The 19,792-nt window shown below is 53.5% G+C and overlaps 1 protein-coding gene across 5 annotated transcripts; it reads right to left on the bottom strand.

The window, feature by feature from the left end:
- Window positions 1-489: 489 nt before the first annotated feature.
- ACSBG2 (acyl-CoA synthetase bubblegum family member 2) lies at window positions 490-19,242 on the bottom strand. Of its 5 annotated transcripts, none has more exons than XM_085562530.1 (15): window positions 19,136-19,242; window positions 14,117-14,246; window positions 12,027-12,106; window positions 11,229-11,473; window positions 9,222-9,310; window positions 8,565-8,685; window positions 8,065-8,145; window positions 7,393-7,542; window positions 6,728-6,904; window positions 5,993-6,174; window positions 5,523-5,756; window positions 4,735-4,952; window positions 3,462-3,601; window positions 2,400-2,646; window positions 490-1,858 (listed from the first exon to the last, which is right to left on the bottom strand). In XM_085562530.1, the coding sequence occupies exons 2-15, from the start codon at window positions 14,215-14,217 to the stop codon at window positions 1,737-1,739; spliced, it is 2,187 nt and encodes a 728-aa protein (XP_085418656.1). In that variant the 5' UTR covers window positions 14,218-14,246; window positions 19,136-19,242; the 3' UTR covers window positions 490-1,736. The 5 variants fall into 5 exon arrangements, with proteins under 5 accessions (XP_085418656.1, XP_085418657.1, XP_085418655.1 ...); XM_085562531.1 differs by having other exon boundaries at window positions 11,229-11,470; XM_085562529.1 differs by lacking the exon at window positions 19,136-19,242 and adding an exon at window positions 17,317-17,445.
- Window positions 19,243-19,792: the final 550 nt, after the last annotated feature.

Here is a 19,792-nt window from a genome sequence, read left to right as displayed (position 1 = left end):
CCCATCCCTTCCCAAGGGAGTGTCGGGCTCCAGGCACAGCCCTGGCACTGCCCATCCCTTCCCAAGGGAGTGTCGGGCTCCAGGCACAGCCCTGGCACTGCCCATCCCTTCCCGGGGAGTGTCGGGCTCCGGGCACAGCCCTGGCACTGCCCGTCCCTTCCCAAGGGAGTGTCGGGCTCCGGGCACAGCCCTGGCACTACCCATCCCTTCCCGGAGGAGTGTCGGGCTCCAGGCACAGCCCTGGCATTGCCCATCCCTTCCCAAGGGAGTGTTCTGTTCTGGGCACAGCCCTGGCACTGCCCATCCCTTCCCGGGGAGTGTCGGGCTCCGGGCACAGCCCATCCCTTCCCGGAGGAGTGTCGGGCTCCGTGGCTGCCCAGGAGCAGCTCCAGCCCTGGGCACGGCCCAGGCACAGCTCAGCTCCCCCTGCCTGAGGCAATCCCACCCCAGCCCCGTCCTGCTGCAGCCCAGGAAGGAGCGAGAGGCAAGAGACACGAACAGAGTTTATTTCACTTGGGCACAGCAATTGCAGCCAGCTCAGCACACACAGGGGCAGCCGCAGTTCCAGTAGTGCATTCCACCCTCCCCCTGGGCAATGGAATTCCACTGACCCAAAGCAGAGACAGTTTTGGGTTTAACCCACCCTGAGCCCACCCCGCTGTGACACCAGCACTGAGCTGCCCCCAGCTCCTCCCCGTGCTCCTCCTTTCCATGGGAAATGGAACTGGGAGTCGGAGCCGGGCTGCTCTGCCCTGTTCAGGTAAGGATTTCTGGTGTGCAATGAGCCTTTCACAGACAATCCTGCTGGGACAATCCTGAACAGCCCCTGCAGAGCCCCTCCGCAGAGAGCTCCAGGAGCTGCAGGTGGGGAGTCTGTGGCCTCCAGCCAGTGAATTCACCACGGAGACCTTCAGAGCTCTGGGTGATGATCACAGACCCTCGGGAGAACCAGCCTGGGCTCCCAGCACCATCTCCTCAAGCACAGCTACAGAGCCCCAGCCCACCCACCCTCCACTCTGGCACTCCCCATTTCAGACACTGCAACATTCCTGGATTGTAAAACACAGACAGATTTCACACATTGTACACAGCCTTATAAATAATCCCTGCAGTAAATCACTTCTCAGAATACCAGCCATGGATACAACTTCAACAATACAATTTATGGCTTCATTATAACTCAAAAAAGGTAAAACAAACTCAAAATATTGCACAGACAAGCCCAGTTCATTGAGGTTCCACCTCCAGTGCTGTGTGTAGTCACACAGCATTTGTCATCTCAGACAGGAATAGTTTGTGGGGAAGGAGATTTAAAATTCTATGGATGCCATCAGCATGCAGGGGAACGTGCAGCAGGGAGTGAGGACACTGCTGGAAAATGAAATCTGCCTTTCTCCTTAGCAGAAAAAGGGCAGCTCCTGATTTGCAGCTCCTGTTTTACATTCATGTCAGGAAAAGAAAACTTTGGTAAGAACGTAACACATCATGTGGATTTAAGGTAAACATTGTATCACCCTTATAAAAATGGAACTAAAAAATACAAAGTTGAGATATTTGGGATATCTCAGCAAGGGACACGAGACACAGGAGAACATGGGCAGGACCACGCTCACCACACTGCAGGGCAGGGCACGGACAACAATGCAACGCCGAGGGGCTGCCTGGGCTGAGCTTCTTTATTTCAGCAGGATCCAGGGAATCCTTCCTGGGCAGCTGGGAGTGTCCTCGGGGCGGTTTCAGTGCAGGCTCTGTGTCCTCGAGGGCTCCCCCGAGGGGGTTTCGATGTCCGTGTAAAACTGAGCGATTTGGTCCTGGTACTTCTGAGCCACCACCGGCCTCTTGAGCTTCAAGGTGGGGCCTGTGGGGAAGCAGCACAGGGTTACTGGGGAGGGCAGCTCTGGGGGCACCCAGCAGGGCTGGAGGGGAGAGGCAGAACACGGGAACAGGGACCTGCTCTGAGTTTCTCTTTGGGTTTAACAGAATTTTCCTCCCTTCCCCTATGAGCCGAAGCAGCACAGCAGCAGCCAGAGGGTGCTGGCACTGCCCAGGCTCCCCGGGGAATGGTCCCAGCCCCGAGGCTGCCAGAGCTGCAGGAGCTCTCAGGGCTGCTCCGGGTGGGGCTGCTGGGGTGTCTGCAGGGCCAGGGGCTGGGCTGATGATCCCTGGGGATGTTCCATAACTCTGCAAGAGGCATCACAGCACAAGGGTAAGTTCTGCTCCACTCAGTGCTGCTGGGCAGAAGTGGGAATTCAGCCCAGTTCATCCCACCCCAAACTGCCAGATGGAAAAGGCACAGTGAGCAAAGGCAGGGGGCAGTTCTGTGCACTGGGGGTCATGGCTGTTATGTTCAATAGCAGGGAAGGGGCACAGGGCAAACCCCAGACAGCCCCACCACTCACCAAGCTCCCCTCCAAAGAGGGAGAAGTCCTTCTCCAGCAGGACCCACTTCTGGACTTTCTGGGCATTGGACACGGCTCCCTCATTGACAGCAGAGATCCCTTTCTGGATGGCAGCGTAGATGGCCTTGTCTTTGCTGCTGATGATTTCTGAGACCTTGGTGGCTTTGCTGCCCAGCTTCTGACAGAATTCCAGAGCTTCTGGAGCGAGGTCATCTCTGGGCTCACCCGTTTCTTCATCCACAACGCACTGCAGGCCAGGCCACAGGAGGTACCTGAGCATTGCTGAGCACCTGAGGCCCCCTGCACCAAGGAGCCTCCAGCCCTGGGGTCCCTTCCCTTCCCCCTCCAACCCCACCTGCCCCCTGGCTCTCTTCCAACCCCTGGCTGCCAATGGAAACCTGGAACACAACACAAACAAACCCCCTCAGGTCTCTGCCTGCTCAGGAGCCAGCAGGGTACAGAGCTCATCTGCCCAACTCCTCCTGGGCTCTCCAAAGTCAATCACTGTTTTCCAGACATTTCTGGAGCACAGCTTACTGCCCTACACTGTGCAGCAGCAGTCTTGGCAGTCACACACAGCACCCAGCCATGACAAGTGCAGCAGGGCCACTCCCAGGGCCTGGCTCAGATCTCCTGCCCCAGGGAGCAATTCCCACTCTGGCAGTCAGCACAGGCCACCACCGATGTGTCCTGGTGGAGTTCAAAGCCAGAGTCTGACAGAGAAATCCCTGACAGCATTTACCTCCCAGACTGCTCTGGGAGAGACTGAATCAGGTGAGGAGAGCAGAAGGGTTTTCTTTTCCAGCCTCACTTTTGGGACTTCCCTTCTGGTTTTTCCTGTCCTCTGTGGCACAGAAAAATCTGCCCTGAACAACAGCAGGGCCTGATGGTCTCAGCAAGTGACAACTCTGCTTTCAGCTGCTCTTTGCAGCTCAGCTGCAGCCAATCGTGCTCTGGGCTCCAGCCTCCACAAGACATTAAAAACGTGTAACAACTCTTCCTCCCCGGAATTACTGAGATTCAGCAGCACAGGTGGTGGATCCCCATCCTGTTTTCCATTACCTTTAGTGTCAGGAGCATAGAAAGGAATTTGGCTCTGTCTCCAACCAACATGGCGTTGCTGATGATGGGAACAGCATTCTTGACAGCATCCTCAATTGGAACAGGAGGAATGTTCTCACCTCCTGCAGTGATGATGAGCTCTGGAAAACAATCAAATCCTGATTAATGCTTGGAGCTTCTCCCCTTCCCACAGTCTGCAACAGCTCAGCTGCTCCTTTGTGTCTGCCGGATGGAACAGTGAGTCTGTGCCAGCAGAGCTGGAGCACACCAGGACTGGGAAAGTCACAGGGTGACCATCCCAAAAATGCTCAAAAACCTGGGGATGTGGCACTTGGGGATGTGGTTCAGTGGTGGCCTTGGGGTGCTGTAGTCAGTGATGTTCAAGGGCTTTTCCAGCCCCAGTGCTGATCCCGTGACTGCAGCAGGGCTGGAGAGAGGAGCAGGAGCCAAAGCTGCCTTGGTGCTCCAGGGGTGTTTGCAGCCTGGCAATGCAGGTGAGCCCTTGACACAGACCCCTGGGCCTCCAAGGCTCCTAAGCTGGCACCCAAATTGTCAGAAATTGGAGTGAAAGGAGGTTCTGTGTGCTGCAGAGCAGAGGGGAGCCCCCTGCTCAATCTCCTGCTCCTGAGAGCTGCCCTCACATGAGCACCTCTCTCTCTGGAGGGCTGAAGGCTTCTGTGACGTTGGCTTTGTCTGGGGTTGCTCAATCTCTGTCCCAAGAGCCACATGGCTACCAGGCACTTGCACAACAGTGTAAAGCTGCTGTTTTCCTTGGAGGTCACCCAGCAAAACTCCTGAAACCAGGGGAGCTGCTGGTAAAACAAGCCCACAAAGCACTAACTGCACTGGTGCTGGAATCAGAGGGCTTCTCCCTCACTCTGCAAACACACCCTGGCTGCAGAGGCTGCCCCTCCCCTCCCACCACAGGGGAGGACACCCTGCAGCCACATTCAAGTGAAAACTCCAGGAGGAGAAGGATTTAAATGATCTTCTGTGCAAGTCACGACCACACAACCAGCAGAGCATCCCTGGTACCAGAGGAGGTTTAAGTTGGATATTGGGAAAATTTTCTTCACTGTTCAACATTGAACAGGCTGCCCAGGGCAGTGGTGGAGTCACCACCCCTGGAGGGATTTAAAAGGGGACATGGCTTAGTGGTGGCCTTGGCAGTGCTGAGGGAGCAGCTGGGCTCCATGAGGTCTTTCCCAAGATCAACAACTCACTGATTCCATAGTGCTGCACAACATCAAAACAAAGTCAGGGGATGTGTTACCTTTAATTCTGCCTGTGATGAAGAGGAATCCATCCTTGTCGTGCTTGCCCTGGTCCCCTGAGTGAAGCCAGCCATCTTCATCGATGGCTTCTTTGGTTTTGTCCTCCATGTTCAGGTAGCCCATGAAGATGTGCCTTCCTGAGAAGCAGATCTCCCCAATGCCATCCTTGTCTGGTTTATGGATCAGGGTGCGGCAGCCTATCAGCTCCTTCCCACAGCTGAAACAGAGCACAGAGCAAGGATTAATTCATTTTAAACTGAATTCAAGCAGAAGTCACAGCAGCATCTCTCAAGCTGAAGGGTTTGAACAAACCCCAGAAGCTTTTTAGCACAAAGCTCCAGCAAAGCTTCAAAGGCATCTGCTCATGTAAGGGCAGCTGCAGAAGTTGTTATTGCAGAGATCAATGCTCATACACCTGCTGGTTTGCACTCATTGTGCTCAACACCTGAGCTTTGAATGAACAGATTTATGTCCTTGGCAGCAAACTTTCCCTGTGCAGACTGAACGAGCTGTTCAAAGATACCCTGCACCCTTTAGTCATTTGCCATTAAAGTGAAGAGTAGGTTGGAGTTACCAATTCTTCCTTCATCCCACCAGCCCCTCTCTTCTTCCCCAGCTCCTACAGAACCCAAACAAGGTAAATTCACACATCCCTGCTGCTGCTGCCCTTGGCAGATCTCTCCACCTGTGGTGTGGCTCCCCAGTGACCTTTTAGTGGCAGCAAGGCTCTGGGGATGAGCTGCAGCAGGAGGGATGTGCCAGAGGCAGAACCCAGGGAGACGCTCACCTGCCGAGCTTGAAGGCGTGAGGTAGGGAGGCGGTGTGAGGCCCAGAGCTCTCACTCATCCCATAGAGCTCCAGCACAGGAATGTTCAGGCTCAGAAAGAATTCCAGGGTCTCTCTGGCGATGGGAGCAGCCCCCGTGTAGCACTTGGTGCAGCGGTCCAGCCCAATGGCCTTGCGCACCTTCCTGTACACCAACTGCTGCGCCAGGCGGAAATTCACTGGCACCTCGGAGCACCTGCCAGAAAGGACAACTTACAACTCCTCCCCCTTCCTCCTCCATCCTCATCCTGCTTCATTCATTCAATCAAATAATGGATTCTTTTCCCCCTCCAGCCCTTGCTGCTCCCCCTTGGATCCAAGCGTCACTGGTCTGTCACGTGAGATATAATCCTGGACGGAATACAACCCTTGGATGGAATAAAATCCCTGATCTGACATGAAAGTTCTCCTAAAACTCATCAGCATCCCTACCCATTCATCCTCTTCAGGTTGGTCTGCAGCCCCACTCCCTTGGCCCACGTTGCCACTTTCCTACGGAGCGCTGAGGCTTTCATGCCCACAGATTTCATTTTCTCTTCCATTTTTTCCCAGACACGAGGAACTCCCAAAAAAGCAGTTGGCCTCACTTCTTTCAGGGTCTCCACCAAGCTGCCCTGAGAGAAACAGGATTTAATGCAGTTTTTAGAAGTGATTCACTGCAGACTTCAGGTCAGTACTGGTCACTAGCGAAAACTTGGGAGTCTGCCATCAGTTTTAAGGAACTGTTTGTTTTTTGCAGCACCACCAAGAGAAGGGAACCCCTGAGGCATTCCAGTGGGAATTGGGAAGGGAGCAAGGGTCAAAGCTTTCAGTGCCAGCACTGACACAAGAATCCCTTACTCAGGACTCAGTTTTAGCTGGGGCCACGGTGCAACGTGGGCAGAGCAAACACAAGGCTGTTGCTCAACCAGCTCTTGATGCGGCACCAGGTGTCAGGTAAGAACTCAGCAGATCCCAGCTTTGAAGTGCTGGGTCAGCTTCTCCCAGTTTGTGACTGAGTCAAAAGGTGAAGGTCTGGCTCCAGTCAAACCAACAGGGGCAGTTGGACAAAGGGCAAAATAAACTCAGAAAAGCTGACAGAACCATGAGATAACACAGACTTGTTTCAAGCACCCACCCCAGCTCAAGCAGGTAGATGAGTGTGAGTTTATTATCTTATTTTTTTACCTTCAGTGCATCTGGTTGGGCAAAGTAAACTTGCACTCCAAGGGTCATGGCTGCCCAAATATCACACATTTGTGCAGCAATGTGGCTGAGGGGCAGGTAGCTGACCACCTCCTCCTGCCTGTCGTGGGCATCGCTCAGCATGATGAAGCGTGCTGCCGCCGCCGCCGTCCACGTCAGCTGCAACAGGAACCCACAGGGGCTTCAGAGCAGGGACAGCACAGAACACACAAGGCACAACACAGCTACAGCACCTGGGATCTCAACAGCAGCACTTGGCTCGTTCAGCTGGAGCACAGGAGATGAGGGGAGGCTCCTCGGGGGCTGCAGCTCCTCCCGAGGGGAGGCAGAGGGGCAGGGGCTGAGCTCTGCTCTGGGACAGCTCCTGGAGCCCAGCGAGGGCTGGAGCTGTGCCAGGCCTTGGCATGGAGCTCAGGGAAAGGTTCTTCCCCCCGAGGGTGCTGGCACTGCCCAGGCTCCCCAGGGAATGGTCCCGGCCCCGAGGCTGCCAGAGCTGCAGGAGCGTTTGGACAGCGCTCTCAGGGCTGCTCAGGGTGGGGCTGTTGGGGGGTCTGGGCAGGGACAGGGGCTGGGCTGATGATCCCTGGGGGTCCCTCCCAGCTCAGGATGTTCTCCCTCAGCACCCCTGGGTGGCACTGGGCACTCACGTTGTCGTGGCTGAGCATGACGCCCTTGGGCTGCCCCGTGGTGCCCGAGGTGTAGATGAGGGTGCAGCACTGGTTGGGTTTCTGGGACGCGATGATCTCGCGGAGCTGCGAGTCCGGCACGTCCCTGCCGAGCTCCATGAACTCCCTCCACTGCAGAGAACAGAACAGCTCAGTCCCTTTGTAAGGTATCACCCACAGGAAAAATTCAGCTCTGCCACACATCAAGAGAAGGAAGCTGTCCTCCCTGTCCAGACCTCTGGAAGTGGCTGTAAACCCACACTGTCACCCCACAGTGTTTTCCGGCTGACACGGAGAAGCAGAAAGGAGACAGACCCACCCCCAGCAGCTTTACAGCTCTGTAGCAACTCCCTGGAGTAACTGTGGGGTCCAAGGTGTCTGGCAAAGGTCAGCAGCCTCCCTACAACAGGGATTATCCAGGTTGCACAACAGCAGACACCTCCTGCCCAACACGAGCTCAGGGGATCACACTCACAGAGCCCCAGGCTGGTTTGGCTTGGAAGGGACCTTAAAGACCATCTCATCCCAAGGCCCTGCCATGGCCAGGGATGTCACCCACCAGATGTTCAAGGCCCCAGGGCAGGTGACAGGTACTGGCAGCCATCAGCTGAACACAACCGGCACTTAGAAGCTGTGAAGAAGCCCAGGACTTACCGAGTACAGATTTGGTCTCTTCTCTTTGATCTCCTCCCTATACTGGACAATGCCCTTCAGATGAGGTAGTCTGTGTTCAATCTGTGTTAAGAAGGGAGATTTGTAAGGAGGAGTAAATGCTGCTTGTCCCTTTCAGACCTCTGTAACCCCACTTAGCATGCTCCTCATATTTGCCACTTTATGTAAAGCCAAGAGAATCCCATCTGTGCTCCTGAAAGAATGGGTTTGCTTCACTAGGAACAGTCATAATTTGCTAGAGGATGCTCAGTTGTTCATTTTGGCTTCTTCTCTTTTAAGCCCAAGACGTTTAAGAAGTGAAAGCACCACTTAACCTCGTATGAGACACAGTGCCAGTGACAGCTCACCTGGCTGGAGCAGGGAACACACCAAGGAATTCACCTCTGCTCTCAAACCCAGCACTCCCCTCAGGTAATGCATTTTACCCTCCCACGTCTGTCAACAGGTTGCTGTAACCCCCAGCCATTTAAAAATCTAATTACTTCTAAGATTTTCTGCAGCTGTTTATGGTTTTCCACCACTATAATGTTGGCACTGCAGTTCTCTGCTACATAATGACAGGCCTCAGGAGAGTTTGTAGTGTAGATCCCAACAGCTAATCCCCTGGAAAAGGGAAATAACAGAACAGAAAAGCAAAACAGAGTTAGAAGACAAGCAGAGTTACTGGCAAAATTCAGACAATTTCAGAGAAAAAACTTTAGGAACAATATCTCATAAAATGACAACAAAGAGGGGAGAGCTTAATTCCAAGAGGAAAGATTCTGTTCTGGGGCATGGGAAATGTCAAGAGTGGTGCAAAGGACCAAAATATCTCATGTGGAAGGCAGATATCACAATCCAGCCATTCTCTGGCATTTCCTTAATCACTGTGTAAGAATGCATTTGGATTAACCTACTGGTCTTATTTTGAGAGAAACAGCTGGCTAAAAAAAAAAAAAAAGTATTTCATTTTTGTCTCATTAACTCATTATGAAATAGTTCAGCTCCTATCTACCTTCATTAAATCCAAATCTAAGCAATTGGGTTTGGGGTGTTGTTTGTTTTACCGAGGTTTTAATCAAAACCTGCTGGTCATATGTATACTGCAGCCACTCTCTGCCTGCCAAAGCAAAATTCATGGCAAGAAAAAAGAGTCTTACCCTGCAAGGATAGCTCCAATGTCAGCAATGAACCACTCAGCAGAATTAAATCCCAGGATGCCCACTCCATGGAAACGCTCCAGCCCCAGCTGTAAACAAGAGATGGCATTACAGCAGCCTGCCTTCTCCTTTGTGTGGCAATCCAGGGCTTCCCTCTGGCTGCACTGGGACCCTGGCAGGGGTCTGGAACCCCCTGGACAGAGCCCCCAGAGACACTGGCTGTGATCTCTGCCCATGGAAAAGTTTTCAATCTTACAGGATGAATTACAAGCTCTGAGCCTTTGATATAAGTAATAATTAAGTGTGGCATGGGTGCAAAAGTAAAATTTTAGGATTCTAGATAAGGGGTCCAAAGGGGACAAGATGGAGGAAATTGGGTGTGCCTTGTCCTTTTTCTCCTTCTTCATGCCCTCCATGTCTCACTGTGGTGTTGGCATTTTTCTGTTGGTTCAGGCTGGGGACACACTGTCCAACGTAGGTGACAGATATTGGCACGTTCTTGTAAATGCAGCCCAGGGAGTTTCTGGTATTTAATGTTTGTCACATCCCACTGAGGGCAGAGCCCCACACGCTGCCCTGCAGGACAGAGCTGGGCAGGGCAGCAGAACATGTGAGAGATAAACAGAATAAACAACCTGGAAACCAGCACAGATCAATTATGGCTTCTGCTTTGGCAGCGGGGCAGAAAGACAGAGACTTTTACAATCTGGGAATCATCAACACCACAGATTCCGACACTTGGGACAGAGCTCAGGGCTCATCTGCAGATCTCTGCTGTGAGCACAGCACTGAGGGAAGAGTTTGTGTTCTTACACAGGGTAATTCCCACTGGAAAACTCCCCAGGAGCCAGGATGGAACCAGTGAAAGTTTCACATCGCTGTCCCACCATAAGTGGGCAGGAAAACAGGGATTTGCTGAGGTCTGCCCTTGGAAAGACAGGCTCACTGGAATTCACTAACAGGAATATAAACCTGCAATCCAGGAGTTACCAGTTCCCCTTGGGCTGGGAATGAGGAGGTGAGAGCTGAAGTCAGACAGCACCTCCTGGGACATGTGGCACAAGCTGAGAATGTCAGGTATCAATAATGGCCAGAGCAACATGCTGCAGTGGGCAGTCACACTTGGCTATGAAATTCCAATTCTTGGAGTCCCAGTCTTTAACTCCCCCAGCCAGACTCGGGTTTTGTCCCAGAGCGGAAGATGCCACCACAGGAGTAAAACCAGGCTGGCCTTATCTTGAAGAGATAAGACTTGATCCCAGCAATAAAAACAGGTGGTGTTGGTTTCTGTCTCCAAGTCTCCTAATCCCAGCAGCACAAGCAAAAGGCTGGGCCACGTGGGACACTGAAGTCTGGTTTGTAGCCATCCCTTTTTTTTTTCAGAAAGATGAACCTTTCCAAGCCTCTGGAGGGGCAGTGTCCAGGTTTGCCATACACCTCAAACACCTCACTTTAAATGTTTCCCTATGTGCCTTTTTTCTTGGTTAAATGTGGAAGCAACTGTCAAAAAATTGAAATACCAAGGTGTCCATAGCATGTTCAGGTACTTCCCTGTCACTGTAAGATTCATCTGCATGCAGGGAATTTGCAGATTTGAGAATGACTTGACTGCAGCCATTCCAGCACTTAAATGAATGAACATTAAACTTGACTTTGTTTTGTTTTGACACAGTGCTTCCTTTGTTTTATTTTGATACAGTGGTAGGAAGAGGGAGAACAGTTTTAAATTATATAAGAGAGATTTACATCAGATATTGGGCAGGAATTGTTCCCTGGCAGGGTGGGCAGGCCCTGGCACAGGGTGCCCAGAGCAGCTGTGGCTGCCCCTGGATCCCTGGCAGTGTCCAAGGCCAGGCTGGACAGGGCTGGGAGCAGCCTGAGACAGTGGGAGGTGTCCCTGCCATGGCAGGGCTGGCACTGGATGGGCTTTGAGGTCCTTCCCAACCCAAACCATTCTGTTTTTAGGATTCTGTGAATATGCACAAAGAGAACACAACGAACTCTTACCTTCAGAAAGCTTTTGGCTGCTTTCCAGCACTCATCATAGTACATCTTATAAGTCAGCTTTACCCACTGGCCATCTTTTTTGGATGCAAGGGCATAATAGTCACTGTATTTGTTGACACTTTCCTGCAAGAGCTGGTGCACAGTCTTTGGGGCCTCGCTGCCAGGGCCCTGTTCTTCCATCCTCAGCCTGACCTCTCCATCACAACGTGTTGTCCACACACTGGAGCCAGGAGAGGAGGAGGCTGCTTTGAAAGGAAAGTGTTCAGCATCTCAGATTTACAAATTTCCTATTGCCAACAGCAATACAAATACAAGTCTCCAGCATACAAAAGCAAATGTTGTTACACCCCCTCCCACACCCCTTTTTTGACTCTTTCTTCATGGCAATTTCACCATGTGACCCCCAGTATTTTAGACTAGAAGCCTCTAGAGCACTTCCAAATTTCGTTAAACATTTCCTACTTACATCTCCTCTAACCTGCTCTGCTGCCCTAAGGCTCTTGTACTGGTAAGGTGAAGGTTTCCTGCATCTTATACTCTGCTAGCTTAGTTTTTTTTTTCTTTTAAGGAAGACTGAAAGAGGACACTGGCACCTGGCAGATGAGCACCAGGCACTGACATTGCCTGTTTAACCTTTGAAGCACAGCTGTGCTTTAAAGCCTTGAGTTCCAGACACTTCTGCACAACCCATCCTGCAACCTGAGCAGCTTCTTCCATTGTCATGGTTTGACAAATCCCTGTCTCATTGCAATAATCATTTCAGGCACCCCACAGTCCCCAAAACTTCTATCCACTCACCTTTGGGACCGAGTGAGTTCACCTGATAGTTCTCCATCTTGGAATCTTCCCCTGGCTCGCCGTTGTGTGGCTCAGCAGTTCTGCAAGGCAAAAGGAATTATCCCTGGATGAGAACACTGAGGGCTGCCTGCCACAGGCAGGTTTGCTCCATCCCTTAACGTCCCTCAGTCCTTGGATGTCAGAGTGATTCCTGATGTTCTGCAGGTGACTTTATTAATTCACTGCCCTGCATGGCCCCAGCAGTGGAACAGCTCCCTCCAAGTGTGCAAGATCTGCCTGTCTGGTGTTGAAAATGAGTGTTGTCCTAATTGCAGCTTTCATTGCAGACAAGCTGCAGAAGAATGCATAAACATCATCCTAAAAACAGCCATCATTTAATGCCTAAAGGCTGCTCCAGGTGCCTGAAACAAAGAGTCTGCAGCTGGGAGGAGGAGGAGAAGGGGGGCAGGAAGGGACACTTGGATCTGGAACTCATCTCCTGTTTGCAATATGTGAGTCCAACAACAGGGGAGGCCCTGGGGACACTCTGGAGTCACCTCATAGGGAACCCACGGAGATTTCATGCAAAAGAGCAGGAAATTGATTTAACAGGAAATCTTGTTCTTAGGTATTCCTATTAAAACCAGGGCTCCCACCAGATGCTTGGGAAGAAACAGAAACAGGCTCCTCCCAGCTGAGCTGTCCTTTCACTTTCAGCCCTGCAGGAGCTGGTGAAGCACCACTGGCCTGCTTGCAGCACTGTTCTTACTCCATCCCTTTCCAAGCTGGACTGTCTCACAGCCCTAATGAGGAGGGTAAGGCGTAATCAAGGCTCATGTCCCACTTGAGAGCAGGAGCTGGAAGCCAGACCCAGTGAGATTTGGGAATCGCACCCTCCAAGCAGGCAGCTGCTGCTTTGTTCCCTGCCCTGGGCAATGCCCTGCCAGGACTTTTGATGTCTGAGTTTAGCTGATTTAAGGTTACACTGCAGAGACCCAAACTTTCCATCCTGCCTTGCCCTACCAAGCCCTTTCTCTCAGCCCATCATTCAGGTGTGGTTTCTCCAGGCTGGTGTTTTCCCTTCTCAGCAGCAAAGCTGCAGCTCCAACCCCCGGCTCTTCCAGAAGGGCCCTGACATCACAATAACCCAAACACTGCAGGGGCAGCTCTGGGGCAGAAAGGAGCCCTGACTCTGCCCATCACAGTCACACTGCACACAGCTGAGAGCTCCTCTGGGCCCACACTAACTCCTCAGCCCAAGCCAGGCAGGGCTCCCACCTTTTATTTCCTTTATTTCCAAGTCCCACCTTTTATTTCCTTTCTAGCAGGCCAGAGAGAAGACAACCAGCACAGACACTGTGTGAATTTCAGGGTAAGGGGGAAGTCTCTTCCCTCTAATCTACATTTATTCTAAATTTCTAGGGAACACACAACTGTGACTGCTTTGGGCATATGAGGAGGTTTAAGGCCCAGGGAAGATCTGGCATGGCTGATCACATGCCCTGTTCTAAAGCAGAACTGCTTCTCTGAACTAATCTGCAAGCCAGCAACCAGGGCTGAGTAAATAATTTCTTTATTTCCCCCAAGGGGATTATGAGATGTTCCCATCTCCGTACTCCTTCCTCATTATTGAGAACATTTTTCAGCACAAATTAATCCTCAGTTGCAATAGTTCTGCACCATTTCTCCACCAGCTTTTATGATCAAAGCATGCAAATGACCCAGTAACATGAGCAGAAAAGCCCCAGCTACTTCCCTCACAGTCAATCAAGTCATCTTTTTCTCCCCTTACCACATGTAGTTCAATGCAGCCCTAAAAAATTTAGGTAAAGAGGTTTTAGTCGGCTAGATGCCATTATGCTGTGATGAGATATAGATCCTATTCTGCTCTTTAGTCTGTAAATATAAGCAGCCTCTTACCAGCAAGAGTTTGAGATCACTGTAGGTACTGCACATGAACTGTTCCCTGCAGAGGCAGGGCTCTTCGAAAATCATTTTAATTAATCAAAGTAAGCATGATAGAATACAAACTATATATACAGGTCACAACGAGGTAAATAAAATCCTAAATAGACAAATAAATCCTAAATAAAATCCTAAATTAGACCAACCTGGGTGAAGAGTTGAGCAGCACATCTTCCCGTGCCACCTCGCAGCTCCCTTGAAGAGCCGAATTGCAATAAGCCACGGAGACTGGTTCTGCAAGTGCCATCCTGGCGTCTGACTCACACAGCACTGTCCCTGCGAAAACAGGTTGGAAAATTTAAAATACAGCCACACGTCACAGCAAAGCATCTCCACTGACGTGAGCGAGGCAACCCCGAAGAGGCACAACGCGAGCCTGCTGCATTTGCACCAAATAACAGGAAATTCTGACAGCGGGCATTGCAAAACCCCCCAGCAGAACCAGACACCCGCAGCTCCCCAAACAGCACCACGAGCCAAACAGTTTCAATTCCACGCTCCTTTTGCCCCAAATGCTGTCCCAAAAGCTCGACTCGCAGCCCTCCCAACCCCTCCAGCCTCACCGCGCATCTCTGGTCCCGCAGCCTCCCCTCCGCAGCCGCTCCGCACCGACGTGTAATATCCTTTATTTTTAAACTAGCGCCCAGGAGGCAGATCTGGCGCATCTTATGTCATGTGCTGCTGCCTCGCAATTGGAAGCGGCTCGTCACCCCACACCGCCGCCTCTTAAGGAGGCTCTGGCCCCACGCCTGGGCAGATTGGGGATTTCGGGTTTCTCTGGGGGGATACAGCCCTGGGACGCCTCATATTTAGCCTCTTCGCATCAAAATAAGCGTTTTGCAGCTGGGGTTTTTTGTTGTTGGGGTGGGTTTTTTTGGGTTTTTTTTTTTTTTTTTTTTTTTTGGTGGCTCCCACACTGCTTTCATCACTTTGTCTTGGAGGATTTAATCACCTAAACGAAATGTTTTCTAAACGCTGATTTTATTTAAGGTTTAAACTCATCTAAAGCCTTTGACGCTTATGAGTCACCAGGCTGAGCTTTAATTGTTTCAAGGGATTTCAAGCTGATTGGAGATGAATCCCACTATCCTTGATCTCTCCAAGAAGTGGATTTTTAGGCTGCTATTTTGTACCTGCATTAGACAGACACATTTAGATCGTGTGATGCAAGGGGCATGTTCGCCTCCGTGAGGAACAGGAAAGTGTTTTTATGAAAAAGTCTTTTATGTCATAAATCCGAGCCGGCACGCTGCAGCCTCCTGCCTCTGCCGGGAGGCGAAAGCCACGCCAGGCACAGCTCAGGGACGTCCCCCTTTCCGCTTACTCATCTGCACAAGGACACGTTGCTGCTCACGCCACGCTCCGCTACAGCCTGCGAGTCACCACGCCAGAAATAGTTTAATTCACAAGCAGCGAGAGGGGGAGGTCTGCAAAAAACCCGGCGATAACTGGCAGCCCCCTGGGCTGGAACAGCAGAGGGGGGATTGAGGCAGAGGGAGAAATGGTGCTGGAGCTGCAGCCCCGTGCTCGGAGCAGCCACTCAGACCTGCCCGGCCCGGAGCTGCTCCTCTTCCCCAGCCCGGGGCTGCTCCCCCGGCCCGGTCCGGAGCTGCTCACCCAGCCTGGAGCTGCTCACCCAGCCTGGAGCTGCTCACCCAGCCCGGAGCTGCTCACCCAGCCCGGAGCTGTTCCCCCGGCCCGGCCCGGGGCTGCTCACCCAGCCTGGAGCTGCTCACCCAGCCCGGAGCTGTTCCCCCGGCCCGGCCCGGAGCTGCTCACCCGGCCCGGAGCTGCTCACCCAGCCCGGAGCTGCTCCCCTCCCTTGGCCCAGCCTGGAGCTGCTCCCCTCTCCCGGCCCGGAGCTGCCCAAACCCACCCGCAGTGCCCCCCGAGCTGTCCCCACGGCCCCTCTTGCTCAAAGAAAACCCGCTCAGAGCCCAGGAGGGATGGATGGCAGCAGCTGCCGTCACTCCCGACCCCCATTCACAATGCTGCTCCCACTTTCCTTCCCAGCACCCCACAACGAGGGGTTCGGGGCACCCCTGAGGGAGGCTTTGGCCTCTGCAGTAATTGCAGCATTTCTCTTGCCAGCTGTGCGTTAGTGCAGCAATGAAGTTTCAAGGGAAAGGGTGAGGTGTGCTCACTCCTGCTGTCAAGGAATCATGGGATCCCAGAATGGTTGGAAGGGACCTTAGAGCTCATCCAGTGCCACCCCTGCCATGGCAGGGACACCTTCCACTGTCCCAGGCTGCTCCCAGCCCTGCCCAGCCTGGCCTTGGGCACTGCCAGGGATCCAGGGTGGGCACCCTGTGCCAGGGCCTGCCCACCCTGCCAGGGAAGTACTTCCTAGGAATACCTGATCTGCCCGTGCCCTCTGGCAGTGGGAAGCCATTCCCTGTGTCTGGCACTCCAGCCCTTTCAAATAGTCCCTCTCTGTTTCTCATTTTTTTGTGGGCTCTCTTCAGCTTCTGGTATGCCACAATGAGGTCACCCAGGTCACCCCAAAGCTTGAACAATCCCAATTCTCTCACCCTTCCCTCACAGCAGAGGTGTTCCATCCCTCTCGGGTTCATTTCCATGGTAGGATTTCTGCATCACCTTCAGGCACCCAAGAGGCAAAAGCTCTTCCCGTGGAGCCCACTGCTGATTTCTGCTCTCACTGTGCACAGCCCGGGGCACACTCACACTGTGAGCCGAACTGCAGACTGGCTGTGCAGCATCACAAACCGGACATGCATTTTATCCAACAAATTCTGGTTAGAAGCAAATATTTCCCAATATATAGAGACGCTGCCTAGCTTTGCTCAGCACCGCAGCTCGGGCCTTCCCTCCCTGATGCTGGGCTACAAACACAGCCACGGTAAACACAAATTCCAGGGTTAGGAGGGGCTGGTCTTTAAGGTCCTTTCCATCCCAAACCATTCCATTGTTCACCAGAGCCAGGTGTAACTCTTGGATACCAAATGCTCCCACCCCACGCTGTTCCCAGGGGAATCAGCAAACCATGATGTACCACAGTGTTCAGGAACATGGAGGACACGCTCCAAACAAAAAGCCTGCGGGAAGAAACCTCCCTTTTAATTAAGCCTGCCCGACCCTTTAAATAATTTCAATAAAAACGCTTTCTGCTTTCAGGGAGCAGCATGACCCAGAAGAACTGGAAATGGAGAGGTTCTTTGGAACCACTTCACTGAGAAACCAAAATGAAGGTTTGAGGAAGTGCAAACTACTGACTGTGAAGGGGGTAGGAGTGGAATTTGCATTTCCAGCAGGCTTTGGACACACCTTTACCTAAAACACACACAGAGATCCAACAACACCAATTCAAATTCAAATTACCGAGCACCTTATCAGCCACTTGACATTTTCCAGAACAGCCCCACTCGGCTTCCTGTGGCAATTTGTTTTAACCGGTAAAGGCACCACATCCGCTCTGCTCCTGTCCCGAGAAGCTCCAGGCAATTGCCACATCACCATCAAAACCGAAACTTGGGCCTTTTTGTTCCTTTGTACCATTTAAAGAGTCACTAAGTGAGGAAACAAAAGCTGAGCAACCCATTCCTCTTCCTCCTAGACAAACTCCGTTTTTAGGAGAGGCGGTGATAAAAGCTTCCTGAGCACTGCAGGTTTTGTCACTGACCACTGATGCTGGGTTGCCCCATGCCCTCGTGATGCTGGAGTGGAGAAAACAGGATTGAAAATAACTTCAGCCTCTGTTAGGATGATGAGCGACTGTCGCCACTTCAGACAGGCACCTGACTCCACCGCAGCACCTTCGGAGCTGAGCTTTGGGCCGCAGAAAGCTGCCCACTGACCATCGCTCGGGCAGCAAACCACAGAGTTCTCCACGGCAGGCTCGTTGCTCCTCCAGGGCTCCGGGATATTTCTTTCAGGTGAATTCCCCAGCAGTGGGACTCACCAGGAGGCTGCACCGAGCTCCTCTTCCCCAAACTGCTGCTTCACCACAGCGGGGAAAGGCTCCCACGCCCAGCAGGAAAGCTCAGGGCTGTATTTTCTGTGTTCCTGTATTCCTATAAAGCTCCTGTATTTGCTGTATTCCTGTGAGCCTGGCTCCCACACATGGCTTTGTGTCCCCTGGGAGCCGGCACAGGAGCGTCCCGAGCACTGGGGTCGCTCAGAGCACCCCCAAAGTCTCAGGTCACCGCGTGGAGCATCCCAAAGTCACCTCTTGGAGCATCCCCAAACTCTCAGGGTACTTCATAGAGCATCCCCAAACTCTCAGGACATCTCAGAGCATCCCCAAACACTCAGGTCACCTCTCAGAGCATCCCAAACTCTCAGATCACCTCGTGGAGCAGTCCCACCTCTCAGAGCATTCCCAAACTCTCAGGTCACCTCTCAGAGCATTCCCACCTCTCAGAGCATTCCCAAACTCTCAGGACATCTCAGAGCATCCCCAAACTCTCAGGTCACCTCTCAGAGCATTCCCACCTCTCAGAGCATTCCCAAACTCTCAGGACATCTCAGAGCATCCACAAACTCTCAGATCACCTCGTGGAGCAGTCCCACCTCTCAGGGCATCTCAGAGCATCCCAAATTCTCAGGACATCTCAGAGCATCCCAAACTCTCAGGACACCTCACGGTCCCTCACGATGTGCTCGTGGACAGCACAGGGGAAGGGACATCCCTTCCCCTCACACACCTCCTGCCCTGACCGGCGGCTGGGGGAAACTCCCCCTCCAACCCACCCTGTGCTCATTTAACTAAAACCATCAAGAATTTCCTCCCCGCGCTGCCCACACGCCCACCCACACACGGGACATCACCAGAAGTATCTGCCGGGATGGTGGAGCGGGGACCCCCGCCCCAGGGGTGGCTGGGCGGCCTGAGGGGCTGTGTGAGCGGGACCCCCGTCCCAGGGGTGGCTGGGCGGCCTGAGGGGCTGTGTGAGCGGGACCCCCGTCCCAGGGGTGGCTGGGCGGCCTGAGGGGCTGTGTGAGCGGGACCCCCGTCCCAGGGGTGGCTGGGCGGCCTGAGGGGCTGTGTGAGCGGGACCCCCGTCCCAGGGGTGGCTGGGCGGCCTGAGGGGCTGTGTGAGCGGGACCCCCGTCCCAGGGGTGGCTGGGCAGCCTGAGGGGCTGTGTGAGCGGGACCCCCGTCCCTCCCTCAGCCCGCCCGGCCGGGCTCTAGGACCGCGCGTTACCTGCGGGCCCGGCGGGAGCGCGCGCGGCCCCTCAGAGCGCCCCCTTTAAGGACTCGCGCGGGGGGGCGTGGCCAAGCCCTTTTTGCTCCGCCCACCCCGTGCTTTTGAAACACGCCATTGGGTAAAAGGGTGGTGGGCAGAGATGAAGCCACGCCTCCTGCTCTGGGGAGAGACGCATCGCCGCGCGATTGGAGGAGGCGGCTGTCAATAACAGTTAGGTCACGCCCCCTTCGCCGGCGCGGGTTACCCGCGGTCAATGCCCGGCGCGGTGTCCGGGACACCGGGAATGGGCTGGGATCGGGCTGTGCCGGACACCGGGATCGGGCTGTGCTGGACACCGGGATCGGGCTGTGCTAGACACCGGGAATGGGCTGGGGTCGGGCTGTGCCGGACACCGGGAATGGGCTGGGATCGGGCTGTGCCGGACACCGGGAATGGGCTGGGAATGGGCTGTGCCGGACACCGGCATCAGGCTGTGCTGGACACCGGGATCGGGCTGTGCTAGACACCGGGAATGGGCTGGGAATGGGCTGTGCCGGACACCGGCATCAGGCTGTGCTGGACACCGGGATCGGGCTGTGCTAGACACCGGGAATGGGCTGCGCTGGACACCGGGAATGGACTGGGAATGGGGTGTGCCGGACACCGGGATCGGGC

Source organism: Lonchura striata, chromosome 28, assembly GCF_050655825.1.
Source record: "Lonchura striata isolate lonStrDom1 chromosome 28, ASM5065582v1, whole genome shotgun sequence".
NCBI lineage: Eukaryota > Metazoa > Chordata > Aves > Passeriformes > Estrildidae > Lonchura > Lonchura striata.
The sequence above is the reverse complement of the archived record's forward strand: the minus strand, read 5'-3'. Positions and strand labels throughout refer to the sequence as shown.